This window comes from Malaclemys terrapin, chromosome 9 (assembly GCF_027887155.1).
Source record: "Malaclemys terrapin pileata isolate rMalTer1 chromosome 9, rMalTer1.hap1, whole genome shotgun sequence".
Classification (NCBI taxonomy): domain Eukaryota; kingdom Metazoa; phylum Chordata; order Testudines; family Emydidae; genus Malaclemys; species Malaclemys terrapin.
Genome location: NC_071513.1, coordinates 38478057 through 38495279, shown reverse-complemented (window position 1 = coordinate 38495279; position 17223 = coordinate 38478057). Strand labels below are relative to the sequence as shown.

Genomic DNA, 17223 nt, shown 5'->3' with positions numbered 1-17223 from the left:
GAGCAGAGTCTAGCGGCGTTGGCAGGAGCGAGCTCTGCCGCCGTAACCAGGCGACCGGCTCACAGAAAAGATGGCGGCGGCAGGCGCCGAACGGCATTAACGACTCAGTTCCGGTGGGAAACACTAACCGCGCGCGTCTAGTTCCGCGCATGTCTGTGCCTCGGAGTCTCCCTCGCGGGGCAGGGAGCCGCGTCCAGCCCAGAGCCAAGGGCCGGGGCAGCCAAGCAGTGAGGGGGGGCGCGTGGCAGTGGGGTAAGGGGGTGGGAGCCAGGGAGCACATGGGAGGCAGGGGACTAGTGGGGTAAGGGGGTGGGAGCCAGGGGCTCGTGGCAGTGAGGAAAGGGGGTGGGAGGCAGGGAGCACATGGGAGGCAGGGAGCACGTAGCAGTGGGGTAAGGGAGTGGGAGGCAGGGGCCTGTGATCATGAGGTATGGGGGTGGGAGCCAGGGGCTCATGGCAGTGGGCAGGGCAGGGTAGGAGATTGTGCTGGGGCGGATGCATAGGATGATGTGTGGTGGTTGGAGCAGAGGGTGATGAATTCACTGTGATTTTTAAGTAAATGGTGTTGCTGCTCCTGCTTAATCCTGCTGGCACTGCCACTCTCGGTGCCCTCGAGGGAGGCAGGAAATTTGCCTCTAGGGTTGCCACCTCTCCTTGGATTCTGCAGATTGTCCCACTTGTAACAGGGCTATGAAGCATCCTCACGTTGCCCTTCAAGCGCACTCACAGAGGTCGCAGCCTCACTCCCTCACCCATCCATCAAAGTGCAGCCCAATTACCACATGGGCTGTGAAATCTAGAACAAGAGGTGCTGTAGTGCTAGCAGGGAGCATTTCTCTCTGCCACCTCCCCTTTTCCAAGGGGAGACTTCTGGGCATTTCTGGCATAGGTCATGTTAATAAAGCTGCACCCACAGCACTGATTGGGTTGCTGGTATATAGGGCTCTCCTACGACGCAGCTTTGAGGTGCATGCCGAGAGCATGCAGTGCTATGCAGGGCTTTGATAATGGGGATATGGAGACTTCTGCCTCCATAAAGGTAAAAATCCAGCCCAGGTCGATAGTAATCAAAAGTCACCGTGATCTGATTGCTGTTTGGTGGCCTGTGTGAAATGAGTTTGTTGCTCTTGATCTATCATCTCCTAGTATATAAGTGTCCACATCACAATCGGTCCTGTTGTTGACATCCTTAGCAGAGAGATCAGGGCTACAGGTTGCAGCAGTTTGCATCTTCAATGACTCTTTTGGGGAGAAGTTTTTGGGTGCTGAGAGACATTCAGGCTGCAGCTCCCGGGAATTGCCAAACATGTGTTGAGTAGCTTCGCTTACTGCCAAGCCAGAGGGTTACCATTCGTCCGGATTTACCGGACATGTCCTCCTTTTTGTGCTAAAAATAGCGTCCGGGGGGAATTTGTAAAGCACTCACAATGTCCGGGATTTCCCCCCTCCCCCGGAGCGGCTGGGAGGGCTGCAGGAAAGTCCCGGGCTGGACTCCGGAGCAGCTGGAGAGGAGCTCCGCCCTGCATTCTGAGCAAGTGTCTCAGCACAAAGTGCAGCCCTCCCCTTTTGCAACTGGGAGCGGTTACTGCCATGCAGCGTAGCAAAACGGGAGCGAGAGCACTTTGTGCTGGTACAAGGGCAGCTCTCCCCTGCAACCCGGTCCGGGCCAGGGACCGGGTTTTGTTGTGCTGGGGAGCTTAGCCACGTGTCCGGCTCGCACAGAGCCCAACACCCTGTTCTGAGCAGCAGGGTAAGGGGGGCAGGAGAAGGGGCAGGGAGGTTCTGGAGGGGGCAGTCAAGAAACGGGGGGGGGACTTTTGGGGGGGAGTGGAGAAAGTTTTGGGCAGTCAGGGTACAGGTAGGGGGTAGGGTCCTGGTGGGCAGTTGGGGGGGGGTCTTAGGAGGGGGCAGTTAGGGGACAAGGAACAGGGAGTCTTAGGTAGGGGGTGGGGTTCTGGAGGGAAGTTAGGAGCAGGGGTCCCAGGAGGGGGCAGTCAGGGGACAAGGAGCGGGGGGGTAGGGGGCTGGGAGTTCTGGGGGGGAGCTGTCAGGGGGCAGGAGTGCGGAGAGGGATCGGAGCAGTCGGGACAGGGAGTAGAGGGGTTTAGATGGGTTGGGAGTTCTGGGGGGGAACTGTCAGGGGGCAGGAGTGGGGAGAGGGATCGGAGCAGTCGGGACAGGGAGCAGAGGGGTTTAGATGGGTTGGGAGTTCTGGGGGGGGCTGTCGGGGTGGGGAGTGGTTGGATGGGGCGTGGGAGTCCCAGGGGTCTGTCTGGGGGTGGGGGTGTGGATAAAGGTTGGGGCAGTCAGGGGACAAGAGGCAGGGAGGCTTAGATAGTCCTGGGGGGCAGTTAGGGGCAGGGGTCCCAGGAGGGGGTAGTCAGGGGACAAGGAACGGGGGGAGGGTTGGGAGGTCAGGGGGGGCGGGAAGTGGGAGGGGCAGGGGCGGGGCTAGGGCGGGGCTTCTCCCGTCCTCTTTTTTGCTCGCTGAAATATGGTAACCCTAGACAACGAGGTGGTGATGTTTTCTTCTCTTCTAGGTTCTGGCAAGATGGATGCAAAGAATTTGAATTCTGGTCCCATCTCTGTACTTATTACTGAGTCACAGTTTGCCCAGAGGTTCAGGTGCAGTATGGAGATGCAGATGGAGGGAGAAAGCTGAAAGACATTGTTGTACCTGTATTGAGCTGAACACATGGTCATTAACATGGCAAAATAGAGTAAAAAAAAACTATCCTGTGGATCTGGGCTCACTTGAGTGGGAGCAGAACTCGTAGTTCCAGACTAGTACATTACTAGTAGTAATAATCTGCTTATATCAACACACAGCTTCAGAGCATTAGGGGCTGCAGTGGAATTCTCACTTTCACAAGTGATGGACCATTGGGTGGATCTCAGCCCAGTCCTTAATGGGCATTGATCCACTTCCCAAAACTAGCACATACCGTAAATTGGAATGATTGCCAGTACCCATTCATAGGAAGGCCAGGGTGATGAGAAGTCAGAAATGAGATACAGAGCTTGCACAGCCAGCACTTGCCTGTACTTTACTTGGCTCAAGTCAGCACTGTCATCTCAAAGCCTTTACAAAGGTGGGTGGGTATCATCCCCATTTTACAGAGGGGACACTGAGGCACCCAAGGATGCAGTAACTTGCCTGAGGTCACGCAATGAGTCTTTCACAGAGTTGGGAATAGATTCAGCTCTCCTGACACTAGACCAGTGCACTTTGTTACTCCAGGAGATGATGATCTCATCAGATCAGGACTGAACAATGTGTATAGAGCATTGTTTTGCTCAGGCTTACATAAGAGGATTGCAGAAAGCCTAGAGGGTATAATGACAGATGAATAAATACCTGAATACATCCTTGGACTTGCAGGGAGTATTTGGAGAGAGAGAGGGTTCTGGATGTCTGCCATCGTGTGCAAAAGCTGCTGGATGGCACAGTGGCATTGCCTGTGCTGGGAGAGAAACTCACTGAGCAGCACCTGCAGGAGCTGCGGGAGAGCCTGCCCCCTGAGACGACATGCACTCTGACGTGGGTTCAGGTCAGCAAAGCACTGGCTTTCTCAGTAGAATCGGGGGTAGGATTTACCATACCAGGCTCTTGTGCCCATATCCTGTCTCTGCAAATTGCTGTGTCCCCATGGGTCATTAGCATGGCAACCCCTCCCATAATGCACCTTAGCCATTTGTACAATACATCACTTGAAGACAGTGACATTCTTTTCTGACCCCTTCTGCCATCAGCTTAAGGGGAATTTGACTGAAATTCCCTGGGACCATCTTAGACTTGCCTGGCGCTGGCAGGGAGCTCCTGGAAGCTAGGTAAAAGAGAAAGCAAGTTTCACTTTATAGTCCGATTCAGTTCCTGTGTATTTTATTTAGGGCCCAGTCCTGCCAGCTGCTGAGCGTGCTCCATTCCTGTGGAAGATAGTGAGAGATGAGGCTGTTCAGCAGCTTGCAGGAAGCACCTGAGACCTCAGGATCAGGTTCCTTTTTCCTGTGAGGTTTGGAATATGTGCTGGGATTGTCTGAGTTCAGCAATGACAGGGCTGTCTGAGATCAGGCAGTTCTACTCCTTCCTAGCAGGGTTTGGTTGAATTCCTAAGTCTCAATTGAGGGGCTCCTTGGCACAGACCTTGTGGGTCACTGATGGAGCAGAGACTTTCACTCTAGTGCCGTGGGAGCTGGGATTGCAGGGAGCAGTAATATTCCATTTTAGCTGTTCTTTCGTGCCTGTCTGCATAGGGCTTACTAGTTGCTTCCCCCACAGCCGGCTGGGAAAATGCCCAGCACCAAAAGGAATAAATTCCTGCCGCATTAAACAAACAGACAAACCTCCCTGCTTTAAAAGGAGGAGCTTGTGCCCTCCTTGCAGGGTCCCCAGGCCCATCACAGTCTCCAGGAGCTGCCAGTGCAATGGGTAACTCATTGCTTTTATTTAGAGAGCAGTGGCTGCTCCAGCCTGAGGGACATTATCTGGAGATGGTGGATGTGGCCCATGGGTCCTGAAGCCCCTTCAGTCTGTTGTGGGTTAGTGCAGCCAGTATGATTGAAGAATCACACCCAGTGAGCTGGACTTTCCAGTCCCTGGGGGAGGTAAAGAGAAATGACCCAGCACAGCAGCTGTGGGAGGGAGATTACCCCCCCCCCCCCCACACACACACACATATCCTGTCACAGCGCAGGGAGGGAGAGAGCCTATTTCAGCATCAGTGTTTTTGTGTTTCTTTCCCAGAACCCCATTCCCTCAAAGGCAGCACGAGTCCAGTCGCCCGCCCGGAAGCTGTGCAGGGAGCTGCAGCATTTAGTGTCAGCCTCTGGGGGCACGTGGTCAGATAAGCTGGAGGACGATCTCCCTCGTTCCTGGCAGCGGCATGGAGACCTCATCCTGCTGAGCGAGGACAGCTTCAGGGCTGCGATGTGGAAGGAACTGGGTAAGAGGGACGTGTGGCTCTGTCTTCCAAGATGCACTGAACCAACCTTCTCTAACCCACCTGCTTGGGGCTCTCTTCCAGGACCAGAGCTCTGGGAAACAGTTGCTTCTGCTCTGGGCGCCCGACGCGTAGCGAAACAAGGGCGAATATCACCGGATGGAGTACGATCCCCGACAGTGACCCTGTTGCTGGGGCAGGATGGCTGGGTGGAGCATGTGGACAATGGAATCAGGTAGAAGGGTGGGATGGGGCACGGGCGGAAGAAACAGGAAGGGGCTGTCAAGTCAAGATGCCCCTGGGAAGGGGTTACTGGTCAGCCCCATGTTGGCGGCTCTCACTGGGCCTATGGTGTTTTCCCAGATACACGTTCGATGTGACCAGGTGCATGTTCTCTCCTGGAAACATCACAGAGAAGCTGCGGGTGGCCTCGCTGCCATGTGCCGGGGAAGTGCTAGTGGATCTCTATGCAGGTAACTGTCCCTGGGCCATGGGAAAGGCTGGCTTCCTCCTCTGAGTTTTGGGAATAATGCTATGCTCTGTCCATTCTGAGGAGTTTGCTGGGGTTCTGAGAGCAGAGCCTGTGGGCCGTGGATTACTGCTCCCCATTCTCCTGTCTGGAACCACCCCCAGCCCCAGATAACATAGACTGCCCTGTTGATCACAAGAATTCAGTTCACCCCAATGTTCATAATTTGCTCAGCACTATCCATCCAGTGGCATCCTCTACCCCATGCTTGCTGTAGCATCTGTCCAGTAGTCAATGCTGTGTGCTTAACAGCAGCTTCAGCCCCTGGAACCTTCTCCCTCTCCCCCTAAGCTCTGCCAACAGCCTCAATCCAGTATATCTCTGCTGCTGAGAATGAGGCCTTAACCCTGAGCCTGAGCACTTTGTTCCCACACTGGAGGTGCCTCTGGACTGTGCTGTCAGCGGCGTCTGTCTCCTGTGCCCTCAGGGATTGGCTATTTCACGGTGCCGTACCTGGTTCACGCCGGTGCTGCCTTTGTCCATGCCTGTGAGTGGAACCCCCATGCTGTGGAGGCCCTGAGAAAGAACCTGGAGCTGAATGGCGTGCAGGATCGGTGTCAGATCCACCAAGGGGATAACAGGCAGGTGAGCAGAGAGCAACCCTTCCACAGCTGAGGGGCTGCAATGGAGTCTTAGGGAGGGGAATTCCAAGGGTACAGCCCACGCTGCTGAGACTCCCTAAGGGGGGTGATGTGCCTCTGAACTTTAACCCTGGCTCTAGATGTCACAGGAATTCCTTTCCCAGGAAACTGCTCTTCTCCCCGCATCCCTCTCCTGTTTCTGATGTGGCAGAGCTTCTTCCCCATGGTACAAGGGATGGGAGCAAAGGTCCAAAGAATCTATGTGTGGGAGGCAGACTCTGTTATGTTTGCAAACTGGAGGAGACAGGGACCTGGTGCACTGAGGTCTGGTCAGACGGACTCGGTAGTTTTATAGTGCACAGATGAGAAGGACGTAATACAGGGGTCTCAAACACGCGGCCCGCGTGCCGCATACGGCCCGTGGGGTTCTTTCATGCGGCCCGCCAAGCTCCCCGCGGGGCCCCCCCCACGCCTACCCCGTGCCGCTGCAAGCCCCACTCCGTGGCTGAACTACTGTATGTCGCTGCAGCCCCGGGCAGGGGGGTGGGAGTAGAGGGCTCCGTGCTCTTGCAGCTCCCATTGGCCGGGAACTGGGAACCGTGGCCAATGGGAGCTTTGGGGGAGGTACCTGGAGGAGCAGCAGGAGCAGCACATGGCACCCCTCCCCACCCCCAAGGACTCCGGCTGCTTCCTGGAGCGGAGCGGGGCTGGGGACAGGGCAGGCAGGCAGGGAGCCTGCCCTGGCTGCAGTGCGCGGCGCTGCCACCCCAGATCCGCTCTAGGTAAGCAGCGCCGGGCCTGAGCCCATACCCCACACCCTTTCTGCACCCCAACCCCCTGCCTGGAGCCCCTTGCCACACACTGCACCCCAGCCCCCTGCTGTACCCCTCCCCCCTCCCGCACCCCAACTCTCTGCCCAGAGCCCCCTGCCGTACGCTGCACACCTCCTGCACCTCAACTCCCTGCTCTGAACCCCCGCCACACCCCGCACCCCTCCTGCACCCCCTGGGGGCCGGGAGGGGGCAGAGTTGGTGTGAGGACTTCGGGGAAGGGGTTGGAATGGGGGCAGGGAATGGGCGGGAAGAGGCGAGGCGGGGCCTCATGGAAGGAGTGGAGTGGGGATGGGGCCAGGGGCAGCAAGTGGGGGGTGTCAGTGATGTGGCCCTTGGGCCAATGCACTAGTCCTCACGCGGCCCTCGGGGTCATCTGAGTTTGAGACCACTGACCTAATAGGTCCCATCTCCTGGAGGGCTTGGGGTGTGTGTTCCAGGGCGGTGTCCAGTGCCCAAAGCAATGGGACTGCACACCCTTCCCTTAGGAAACTGTAGATCTGACTCCTGTCTGGCTAGCCAGCAGGCCCAGCTCATCCTATTGCTTTCAGAGACATCCCCATGTGCCATCCTAAATAACTCTCACATATTAAACACTTGCCCCAGTTATCAGACCCTGCTACCTTACTAGTTGTTCTGGCCAAGCTGTTTATATCTGACTGAGCAAAGTCAGGCCCGACACTCAACTTCATTATTGTTATTTGTTTTACCTTAGGCTTCATTATTGTTATTTGTGTTACCTTAGTGCCTAGCAGTCCTAGCCAGGGACCGGGGCCCCCAGGTGCTAACTGCTGCACAAACACAGATGGTCCCTGAAACAAAGAGCCTTCAATCCATCTTGATGACCTTTCTCTGTCTGTCTGTAACATGATAACTTTTGAATGCTGCAGCCAGGCAGTTCAAATTTCAGGGAATGTTCTCGGCCTCAGTGTAATTGTCTGTAGATCAAAGAGCCATCTGATGGCAGCCAGTATCCTCAGATCACCTCTGTACAGCCTCCCAATACAGTTTAAAATGTATCAGAATTACACAACAAAATGAGAATGGTGGGGAGAAGGAGGGCATCAAGTCCCTAGCATGGGGAGAATGGGAGACCTGGGAATGGGGGAGAAGGAGGTCCTGGGGGGCACACTGAGCCCCCTGACTTGGGGGAGAAGGTGGGGGTGGGTTGCAGGGAGTCCCTGAAATAGAGGGGAATGGGAAGGTGGCACACAGGGAGCTTGTTGAGGGAAATGGAGGGATGCAAGGAGCATGTGCAATGAGCTTGGCCTAGAGAAGCAATGATGCATGCGACCTAGTTAATTCTCAGGTAGGATGGCGGGGCTCTGAGGAGGTACAAGAGCAGTGGTGGGGCTTCATGGTTCTGGCGAAAACGTTATATATTACTCCCAACTCAGAGCAAGAGTGTGCGAGCAGTGCCCACTTTCACCCACCCCCTTCCTATGGTAGATGGCAAGAGACAGAGCTGTGGCAACCTTTATATACTGTTATATTCCCCTGAGGGAAAGAGAACCTCTCCATGCCCTGCAGTGCCTTGCTTGGTGTATTTTCCCCTCCCTGACATGGGGCCCTCTGTAGTGTATGTCCTTTCACCATGCCATCCTCCTCTTTCTCACCTCCCCCTGTCGTTTTCAGCTGGAGTTGCGGGACGTGGCCAACAGGGTGAATCTGGGGCTGCTCCCCAACTCGGAGGAGGGCTGGCCTATTGCCTGCCAGCTTTTGCGGAAGGGCACAGGGGGCATTCTGCACATCCACCAGAACGTGGAGTCCTTCCCAGCAAAGGCTCATTTGCATAGTGGCCACTTGGAGGAGCTGCAGCTACAGCAATGTCCAGAGCAAGCCGTATCCAACAGGCAGGAGGACAAAATGGGCCAAAGGAACTGCAGGAGCCCAAAGGATGCTGACATCATAGATCCTGGGAGGGAGACCCAGGCAGTTGCGACCAGGGCCGAGTGGCAGAGGTGGGCAGAGACCACGGGAATGCGGATCAGGGTTCTGCTTCAGCAGCTACATGGGAAGCCTTGGAGAACAAACATTCTGCACATTGAGCCAGTGAAATCCTACGCCCCCCATGTGTATCACATAGTTCTGGATCTGGAGTGCCGCCCCCTCTCTTAGTACACAGGGAGAGTGGACTGCACCCTTGGGTTCCCCAGGAATGTCACCTTCTCCGCTAGCAAATGCGCAGGTGGAGCTCGGGGCCCAAGCTTGAGAAGTGCACAAAGCCTACACAGAGATGAGTGCTCCCAGCTGGCACCCTGTGAACTGGTTCAGTCTGACACTGGTCTTTGCCTTCAGCCCTCCTGGGACCCCTCTTCTCTCCAGACTGGCGTGTAACAGCTTGACCTGACCATCATGGTGCTCCCTGCAGCTGGTGCATTCCCTGCTCTCTGTGAGCTTCATTCTATTTCCATTTCCTGCAACCAGGTAAAACATTTGTTGTAAGTTTTATCTGCCTGGGTTGTGTCTTGCTGTTTTTCCCAGCGGCATGGCAGAGTTCTCCAGCACTCAGCTCCAAACTCTGTTCTCACCACTAATGCCAGCAAGAGACCTGGGCATGTGAACTTAGCAGAATGTCTGATTTCAGATTCACCAGTTGAGCCAGAGAGCATCTTAGTCCTGCACAGAGGCTGCCACTGGTGCCAGGCTGTGAGCAAATTGTATCTCTGTGACCACTAGGACCTAGGCTGAGACTCACCAGACTTACTGCCCTTGTGATCTAATCAGAAAATGCTGAGCGCTTTGCTCCTGGTATTCATTTGTTGTGGGCATGTGAAGAGCTCCAGGATGTAGTGTAGTCCCTGTGAGCTGACCTTGCTCCCTCCACTGCTGTCCTGGTCTATTCCTATTTACCGCACTACAATCCTGATCTTGCAGTGAGCCCGCGTACAGGCAGATCCCCACTCATGTAAGTGGGGCTCAGTGTGGAGCCAGTTGCGGGATTGGGACCTATATACTTTATCGCACAACAGATATGAACTTTCCTGTTTCTTAGCATCTAAGGGGGCTTGTTCATCCTCTTGTTCCAAGCCTGGATCTGAAGTTGCTATGATGTTTGCCCACAAGTTTCAGGAAGCACGGGCAAGCAGTTCCTCTGCTGCTACTTGGGATTTTTGGCCTGTCTCTGTTTAAAATAGTGAGAAATGAATGAATATAGTGCTACTGAAAGGTGCCAAACTGAGATCCCTGGAGACCAAAGCCTCTCCCCATAGAACAGATGCAGAGTCAGTGCAAGATTTCCCCACCCAGCAATTCTGCCTCACTCCTGCCCTGGATGGAACATAGGAACTGCCAAACTGGGTCATGCCAGTGGTGTATCTAGCCTCCCATCTCCAGCAATGGCCAGTGCAAGCTGCTTCGGAGGAGGGTGCAAGAAACCCTGTAGAAAGCAGTTATGAAATATCCTGCCCACAATAATAATTTCTTCCTAATCCCTGTTTGTTAGAGGCTAGTTTGTGCCCTGAAGCAGGAGGGTTTAAATCTCTTCCAAACCTCTGCATTATTTGTAACCCTCACCATTCTAACTGACCTGAGCAAGGATTGGCATCACAAGTGAGATCTTGTGGCAGGTGAATTGTGTACTGTGTGGAAAAGGTATTTCCTTTTATCAGTTTTTAATTCACCACCTTTTGCTTTCGTTTTGTGTCCCCTTTTTCTTCTACAGCGAGAGAGGGTGAAGAAAAGCTCCTGACCTGCCTTCTCAATACCGTTCATTGCCACCTCCTCTCTAGTGATTAATGCTAAGAGGGTAGCTGCCCATTTAATCTTTGGCCTTGATTTAGAAACTGCCAAATAAGAAGCCATTTGGGACGTTGGGCTTTTCAAAGGGGCCACCTGTTCACTAGGAACTGAACTGGAACCACCACATTGTTTTCACGTAACCTACTGCTCAGCAGCCATGCAATGGCAATGACTTCTGGTTGCTACTGACCTAGGCTGCAGTCAGGCCTGTGACAAGAGGTGAAAGGCTCTGGATTAGGGCTGTTGATTAATCGCAGTTAACTCACGCGATTAACTCAAAAAAATTAATCGCAATTAATCGCAGGTTTAATCGCACTGTTAAACAATAGAATACCAATTGAAATTTATTAAATATTTTGGATGTTTTTCTATATTTTCATATATATTGTATTCTGTGTTGTAATTGAAATAAAAAAAGTGTGTATTTTTAATTACAACTACTTGCACTGTAAAAATTATAAAAGAAATAGTATTTTTCAATTCACCTCATAGAAGTACTGTAGTGCAATCTCTTTGTAGTGAAAGTGCAATTTACAAATGTAGATTTTTTTTTTGTTACATAACTGCGCTCAAAAACAAAACAATGTAAAACTTCAGAGCCTACTAGTCCACTCAGTCCTACTTTTTGTTCAGCCAATCGCTTAGACAATCAAGTCTGTTTACAGGAGATAATGCTGCCCTCTTCTTATTTACAATGTTACCAGAATGTGAGAACAGGCATTTGCATAGCACTTTTGTAGCCAGCATTGCAAGGTATTTACATGCCAGATTATGCTAAACGTTGTGTGCCCCATCATGCTTTGTCCACTGTCATACTTCCTGAGTTAAGATATAGCTGACGCTGCATGTTGCCCATCTCCCATGTGTACGTGACAAATTTGCCCCCTCGCAGTTAAGTAGAATAATTTTATTTCAGCCACCATTTCAGAAGACATGCATCCATGCTGATGATGCTCGTTTAAAAAAAAAAAAGCGTTAATTAAATTTGTGACTGAACTCTTGGGTAGAGAATTGTATGTCCCCTGCTCTGTTTTACCTGCATTCTGCCATATATTTCATGTTATAGCAATCTCGGATGATGACCCAGCACATGTTCATTTTAAGAACGCTTTCACTGCAGATTTTACAAAACGCAAAGAAGGTACCAATGTGAGATTTCTAAAACAGCTACAGCACTCGACCCAAGGTTTAAGAATCTGAAGTGCCTTCCAAAATCTGAGAGGAACGGGGTGTGGAGAATGCTTTCAGAAATCTTAAAAGAGCAACGCTCCGATGCAGAAACTACAGAACCCGAACCACCCAAAAAGAAAATCAGCCTTCTGTTGGTGGCATCTGACTCAGATAATGAAAATGAACATGCATCAGTCTGCTCTGCTTTGGATCGTTATTGAGCAGAACCCGTCATCAGCATGGAAGGCATGTCCCCAGGAATTGTGGTTGAAGCATGAAGGGACATATGAATATTTAGCTCATCTGGCAGGTAAATATCTTGCGACATTCACTACCACAGTGCCATGTGAATACCTGTTCTCACTTTCAGGTGACATTGTAAACAAGAAGGGGGCAGCATTTTCTCCTGCAAATGTAACCAAACTTGTGTGTGTGAGCGACTGGTTGAATAAGAAGACCGAGTAGCTTTTTCCTTTCACGATTTATCTGAGTTAGCTGCCCAAATCAAAGATGGTCGCTGTGTGCGCTGAGCCCTGGCACAGGGGAAGAGTGGCAGTGAGAATCAACTACCCTAGCTGCTCCAGATCAGCTCTGTGTTTTCCTCCAAATGTCACTTGCCATTCCTTCACAGAGTTCTTATGTGCGAAGGGGCTGCTCCCTCTACACCTCGGGATCCTGTTGGCCAGGCACATAGTTTTGGGAAGGCAAGCCGATGGGGGAGCCCAATGGTGTCACACAAGCCAATGTGTCAGCATAGGGAGTGAAAAAAAATTACCACCATCCCCTTGAGATGAGCGAGACAGTTGCTGCCCTTCTTTGTTAGGTAGTTACTAGTTAGTACCCACAGAAAATGCATGGAATTGAGAGATCACATGTTGCTCCCTATTCTCATTTGCTCCTCTTCTCTTGCCCGCTACTTATTTGTGACTGGCAGTGTACCAAGGTGTAGAGGTTGGCCCTTGCACAGGAAACAGAGGAGTCGGTTGGTGTATTTAGCTTTGAATTCTGATTGCAGACCCGAAGCTATACTATACACCTGCATGTCCCTGGTCACGAGAACCGTGCTATCCAAATGGCAGAGCCTTTCATTTCGAGTAGATGCAGGGAAACAAGGGAAATGATGAAATAGGTCACTGATATGCAGCTTTTTCAATAACTCGAGATTCTCCCACAGTGAACAATCAATGAACAACCCCTGCTGGACAGGGGAAGTGGCTGAAATGTGTACAACTGCAGGCAGGGCTGGCTTTAGGCCAATTCAACCAATTCCCCAGAATTGGGCCCCACACCCAAGCCCCGGTACGGCGTACTGGCGTGACCCGGCTTCCCCAGGGAGCTATTTAAAGGGCTGGGGCTCCAGCTGCCTCTGCTGCACCCCATGCCTGCACCAGCCCCGCACCCCCTCCCCTGCCCGCAGCCCCAGCCCCTGTCTCCAGCCAGGCTTGCACCCCCTGCCCGCAGCCAGCCCCTGCTGCACCCTCTGCCCTGCCTCCAGCCCTGCACCCTCTGCCCTGCCCACACCAGCCCTGCCTGCAGCCAGCCCTGCACCCCCTGCCCACAGCCAGCCCTTGCCGCACCTTCTGCCCTGTCTCCAGCCAACCCCTGCCGCACACCCCCATGCAGCCCTGCCCGAAGCCAGCCAGCACCACACACACCCCGCCTGCACCAGCCCTGCACCCCCTGCCCTGCCTGCAGCCAACCCCTGCCGCACCCCCCCTGCCTGAAGCCAGCCAGTCCCGCACTCCTCAGTCTCCAGCCCTGCCAACCCCTGCCACACACCCCTGCGACCTTGCCTGAAGCCAGCCAGCCCGCCTGCCCCACACCCCCCTGTCTCCAGCCAGCCCCGCACCCATTGCCCTGCTTGCAGCCAGCCCCTACCTCCAACCAGCCCCTGCCCTGCCTCCAACCAGCCCCATGTCCACTGGTGCCCTGCAGTTCCCAGGGCAGTAACCCTGCACACCTGCTTCAATGAGGGGGGCAGGGAGCAGCTGGGACCCACACATGTGCATACCAGTTAGGGTGACCAGACAGCAAGTGTGAAAAATTGGGACAGGGGGTGGGGGGTAATAGGATCCTATATAAGAAAAAGACCCAAAAATTGGGACATCTGGTCACCCTAGCATACCCCCAAGTAGTGGCGGGGACCCACACATGTGAAACGGAGCTCATTAATAACCAATCAACAGCATATATGACGCAATGTACATAATATATAATTTTATTATTTATATAGTTATGGAAAGTAAATAATACATGGAAGAAATTAAAGGCTTTTTTTTTACATGTTTTTTTTTTTTTTTTTTTTTTTTTGTTAGTCATCCCTGCCGGGGTCCTGCCGAAAATGTTCGAATTGGGCCCCGCACTTCCTAAAGCCGGCCCTGGCTGCAGGAACTATTTGGAGTTTAGAGCATTAAATTCTCATGGGCCAAATAATCCAGCCCAACAGGTCACACCCAGCTTGCCTGTCTGTGAGTTGCTGCCTAGGAGATAGCATAATAGCTGCTGCAGTCTCCTCCTCTGTGTGTACACATGCTGCTGATACTGCAGTGATCTGGGTTGCCCAGGTGTTACATACACACACACACACCAACTGCTGCCAGCCTCCAAAGCTCACTGTCCTCTTCGAAATGTTTCAGTCTCTCTCTCTAAAAATAACTGGAGTAGTTATTCATGCTTTGTGAGTGAGGGCTGATAGCACTGACTACAACCAATTACAATATGGAGGACAGATGGGCGTGATGCCTGCTGCACAAAGCATCTGAATTCTGGTCTCAGAGCATCCCTATAACCACAGTCTTGGGCCCCAAATAGCTCTGCTAACACAGCTTGATCCTGAGATGCAGCAGTGCATGTAATGGTAAACTGCTGCCAGCGCAAATTCAGTTCTGGCCTACAGCACTTTGGGCTATTTCTGTCTTGGGAATGCACCTTGTCCCTCTGTTGTTCCTGTCTTAGGTCCTCACAGATCTCCCCCAGGCCTGCTGTGCTGTCCCTGCAACTCCAGCTCATGTCCCATTCACACTGTACATCTGTGCTGGGGTGACCCTACAGCCCTGAGATCTGGCTGAGGGAGAAAGAGAGAGTGTGGAAAGAAGTCTCTTGTAGTGCTTTTAACTCTCACTCATTCCAGATACAGCATTGCCTTTATGTGCTTCCCTCTGCCTCTGATCTCTTTTCCCTGAAGGCCAATAGCAGAGAGGCTGTGAACTCCCAAGAGGGAGGTTTTATGTGCACACCTAGGGCTCTCCTTTAGAACACAGAGATAGAGCAGAGTGTAAATGATGTGACTCATGTGTATTCTATGAGCCACCTCCCCACAGCACAGATGTCACTGAATCTAGAGCAGGGCCTTGGATTCATTTTAGGGTGCTCTGGGGAGCAGCAGTGGGGGCCAGTCAGGGTGAAGGAAGGAATTTACCCAGGTGATGCTGGCATGTTTTGAGGGCTCAGCCAAGAAGAAGTTCTGCGTGTTCCTGTCGTTTCCCTCTGCAGAGGGAGAGCTTTGCAAACCAGTCAGACCCCACCCAGATTAATTCTTACTGCAGCAGTTTCTGTGTGTGTGCTCTCTGGGCGGAGCTGGCTTCCCCAGCTCTCATGCTGCAGGAGCCTTCATGCAAATAAACCACAAGCTCTGCTACTGCAAAACACAGTTTAGTAACCAGAGTGACCTGAGCCAAACCTTTGGGTCTAAGTGCCCCCACACTTTGGGGGGAAGGAGACTGGACCTGAACAGGATCTGTAGCTGAGTTTCACACTAGGTCCCTGTTTCTGTAATGGGCTTAACCAACATTTTGGACCCAAACAACCCCAACTATTGAGGATTCCAAAAGCTAGAAATGAATTGTGCTGCTCAGGCCCTTTTCCAGCGCAAAACAACCTCCAAATCCAGCACGCAGGGCCCTTCTAGAAACCAATCCTGGGAATCCAGGATAAAGCACTTATGGGGCATATTTGAGTAGTTCAGAGAAAGGGGAAGGGGCCCAGTCGGCTCTGCATGTTCAGGAAACGCTGGTGACCGATGCAGATGTGTTCAGACAGGAGGGGATGGAGTCTCCTTGCCCTTTTCATTCCCACGCTTTTAGGGCAGCCTCTGAAGAGCCTTCCCATGAGCATCTGAGCACTGGGAAGCAACAAAACAATTGGAATTTTATTCTCCTCCTAAATAAAGAAAAGCAGTGATTGGTTCTTCTAAGACTGTCTGCTATGGCACTATAGCCTGAAAAAAGAAGAACAGGAGTACTTGTGGCACCTTAGAGACTAACAAATTTATTAGAGCATAAGCTTTCGTGGACTACAGCCCACTTCTTCGGATGCATATAGAATGGAACATATAATGAGGAGATATATATACACACATACAGAGAGCATAAACAGGTGGGAGTTGTCTTACTAACTCTGAGAGGCCAATTAATTAAGAGAAAAAAAAAAAAAAAAAAAAAAAAAACTTTTGAAGTGATAATCAAGCTAGCCGAGTACAGACAGTGTGATAAGAAGTGTGAGAGTACTTACAAGGGGAGATAGTCAACGTTTGTAATGGCTCAGCCATTCCCAGTCCTTATTCAAACCGGAGTTAATTGTGTCTAGTTTGCATATCAATTCTAGCTCTGCAGTCTCTCTTTGGAGTCTGTTTTTGAAGTTTTTCTGTTGTAATATAGCCACCCGCAGGTCTGTCACTGAATGACCAGACAGGTTAAAGTGTTCTCCCACTGGTTTTTGAGTATTTTGATTCCTGATGTCAGATTTGTGTCCATTAATTCTTTTGCGTAGAGACTGTCCGGTTTGGCCAATGTACATGGCAGAGGGGCATTGCTGGCACATGATGGCATAGATCACATTGGTAGATGTGCAGGTGAACGAGCCCCTGATGGTATGGCTGATGTGATTAGGTCCTATGATGATGTCACTTGAATAGATATGTGGACAGAGTTGGCATCGGGGTTTGTTACAAGGATAGGTTCCTGGGTTAGTGGTTTTGTTCAGTGATGTGTGGTTGCTGGTGAGTATTTGCTTTAGGTTGGGGGGTTGTCTGTAAGCGAGGACAGGTCTGTCTCCCAAGATCTGTGAGAGTAAAGGATCATCTTTCAGGATAGGTTGTAGATCTCTGATGATGCGCTGGAGAGGTTTTAGTTGGGGGCTGAAGGTGACAGCTAGTGGTGTTCTGTTATTTTCTTTGTTGGGCCTGTCTTGTAGGAGGTGACTTCTGGGTACTCGTCTGGCTCTGTCAATCTGTTTTTTCTTCCTTAGCTCTCGTCCCCTAACGCCCCTACTCTACTTGCGCTACATTGATGACATCTTCATCATCTGGACCCATGGAAAAGAAGCCCTTGAGGAATTTCACCATGATTTCAATAATTTCCATCCCACCATCAACCTCAGCCTAGATCAATCCACACAAGCGGTCCATTTCCTGGACACTACTGTGCTAATAAGCG

The 17223-nt window shown here is 51.9% G+C and overlaps 1 protein-coding gene across 5 annotated transcripts; it reads left to right on the top strand.

The window, feature by feature from the left end:
* Positions 1 to 88: 88 nt before the first annotated feature.
* On the top strand, positions 89 to 11185 carry TRMT12 (tRNA methyltransferase 12 homolog). 5 transcript variants are annotated; one of them, XR_008446192.1, is made up of 9 exons: positions 120 to 252; positions 2541 to 2625; positions 3383 to 3551; positions 4745 to 4943; positions 5025 to 5175; positions 5304 to 5413; positions 5897 to 6054; positions 8516 to 9307; positions 10545 to 11185. XR_008446192.1 is itself a non-coding variant. In XM_054039752.1 (8 exons), exons 2-8 carry the CDS (start codon positions 2552 to 2554, stop codon positions 8996 to 8998), a joined length of 1344 nt encoding a protein of 447 aa, XP_053895727.1. In that variant the 5' UTR covers positions 89 to 113; positions 2541 to 2551; the 3' UTR covers positions 8999 to 11177. The 5 variants fall into 5 exon arrangements, 4 of the variants coding, with proteins under 4 accessions (XP_053895727.1, XP_053895725.1, XP_053895726.1 ...); XM_054039752.1 differs by lacking the exon at positions 120 to 252 and adding an exon at positions 89 to 113 and having other exon boundaries at positions 8516 to 11177; XM_054039750.1 differs by having other exon boundaries at positions 8516 to 11178.
* Positions 11186 to 17223: the final 6038 nt, after the last annotated feature.

Excerpts from the sequence above, each read along its gene's own strand:
- TRMT12 (XM_054039750.1), top strand. The coding sequence starts at position 150 with ATGTCTGTGCCTCGGAGTCTCCCTCGCGGGGCAGGGAGCCGCGTCCAG. Across the intron at positions 4,944-5,024 it reads TGCGATGTGGAAGGAACTGG|GACCAGAGCTCTGGGAAACA; the intron begins GTAAGAGGGACG and ends GCTCTCTTCCAG. Across the intron at positions 6,055-8,515 it reads ACCAAGGGGATAACAGGCAG|CTGGAGTTGCGGGACGTGGC; the intron begins GTGAGCAGAGAG and ends TGTCGTTTTCAG.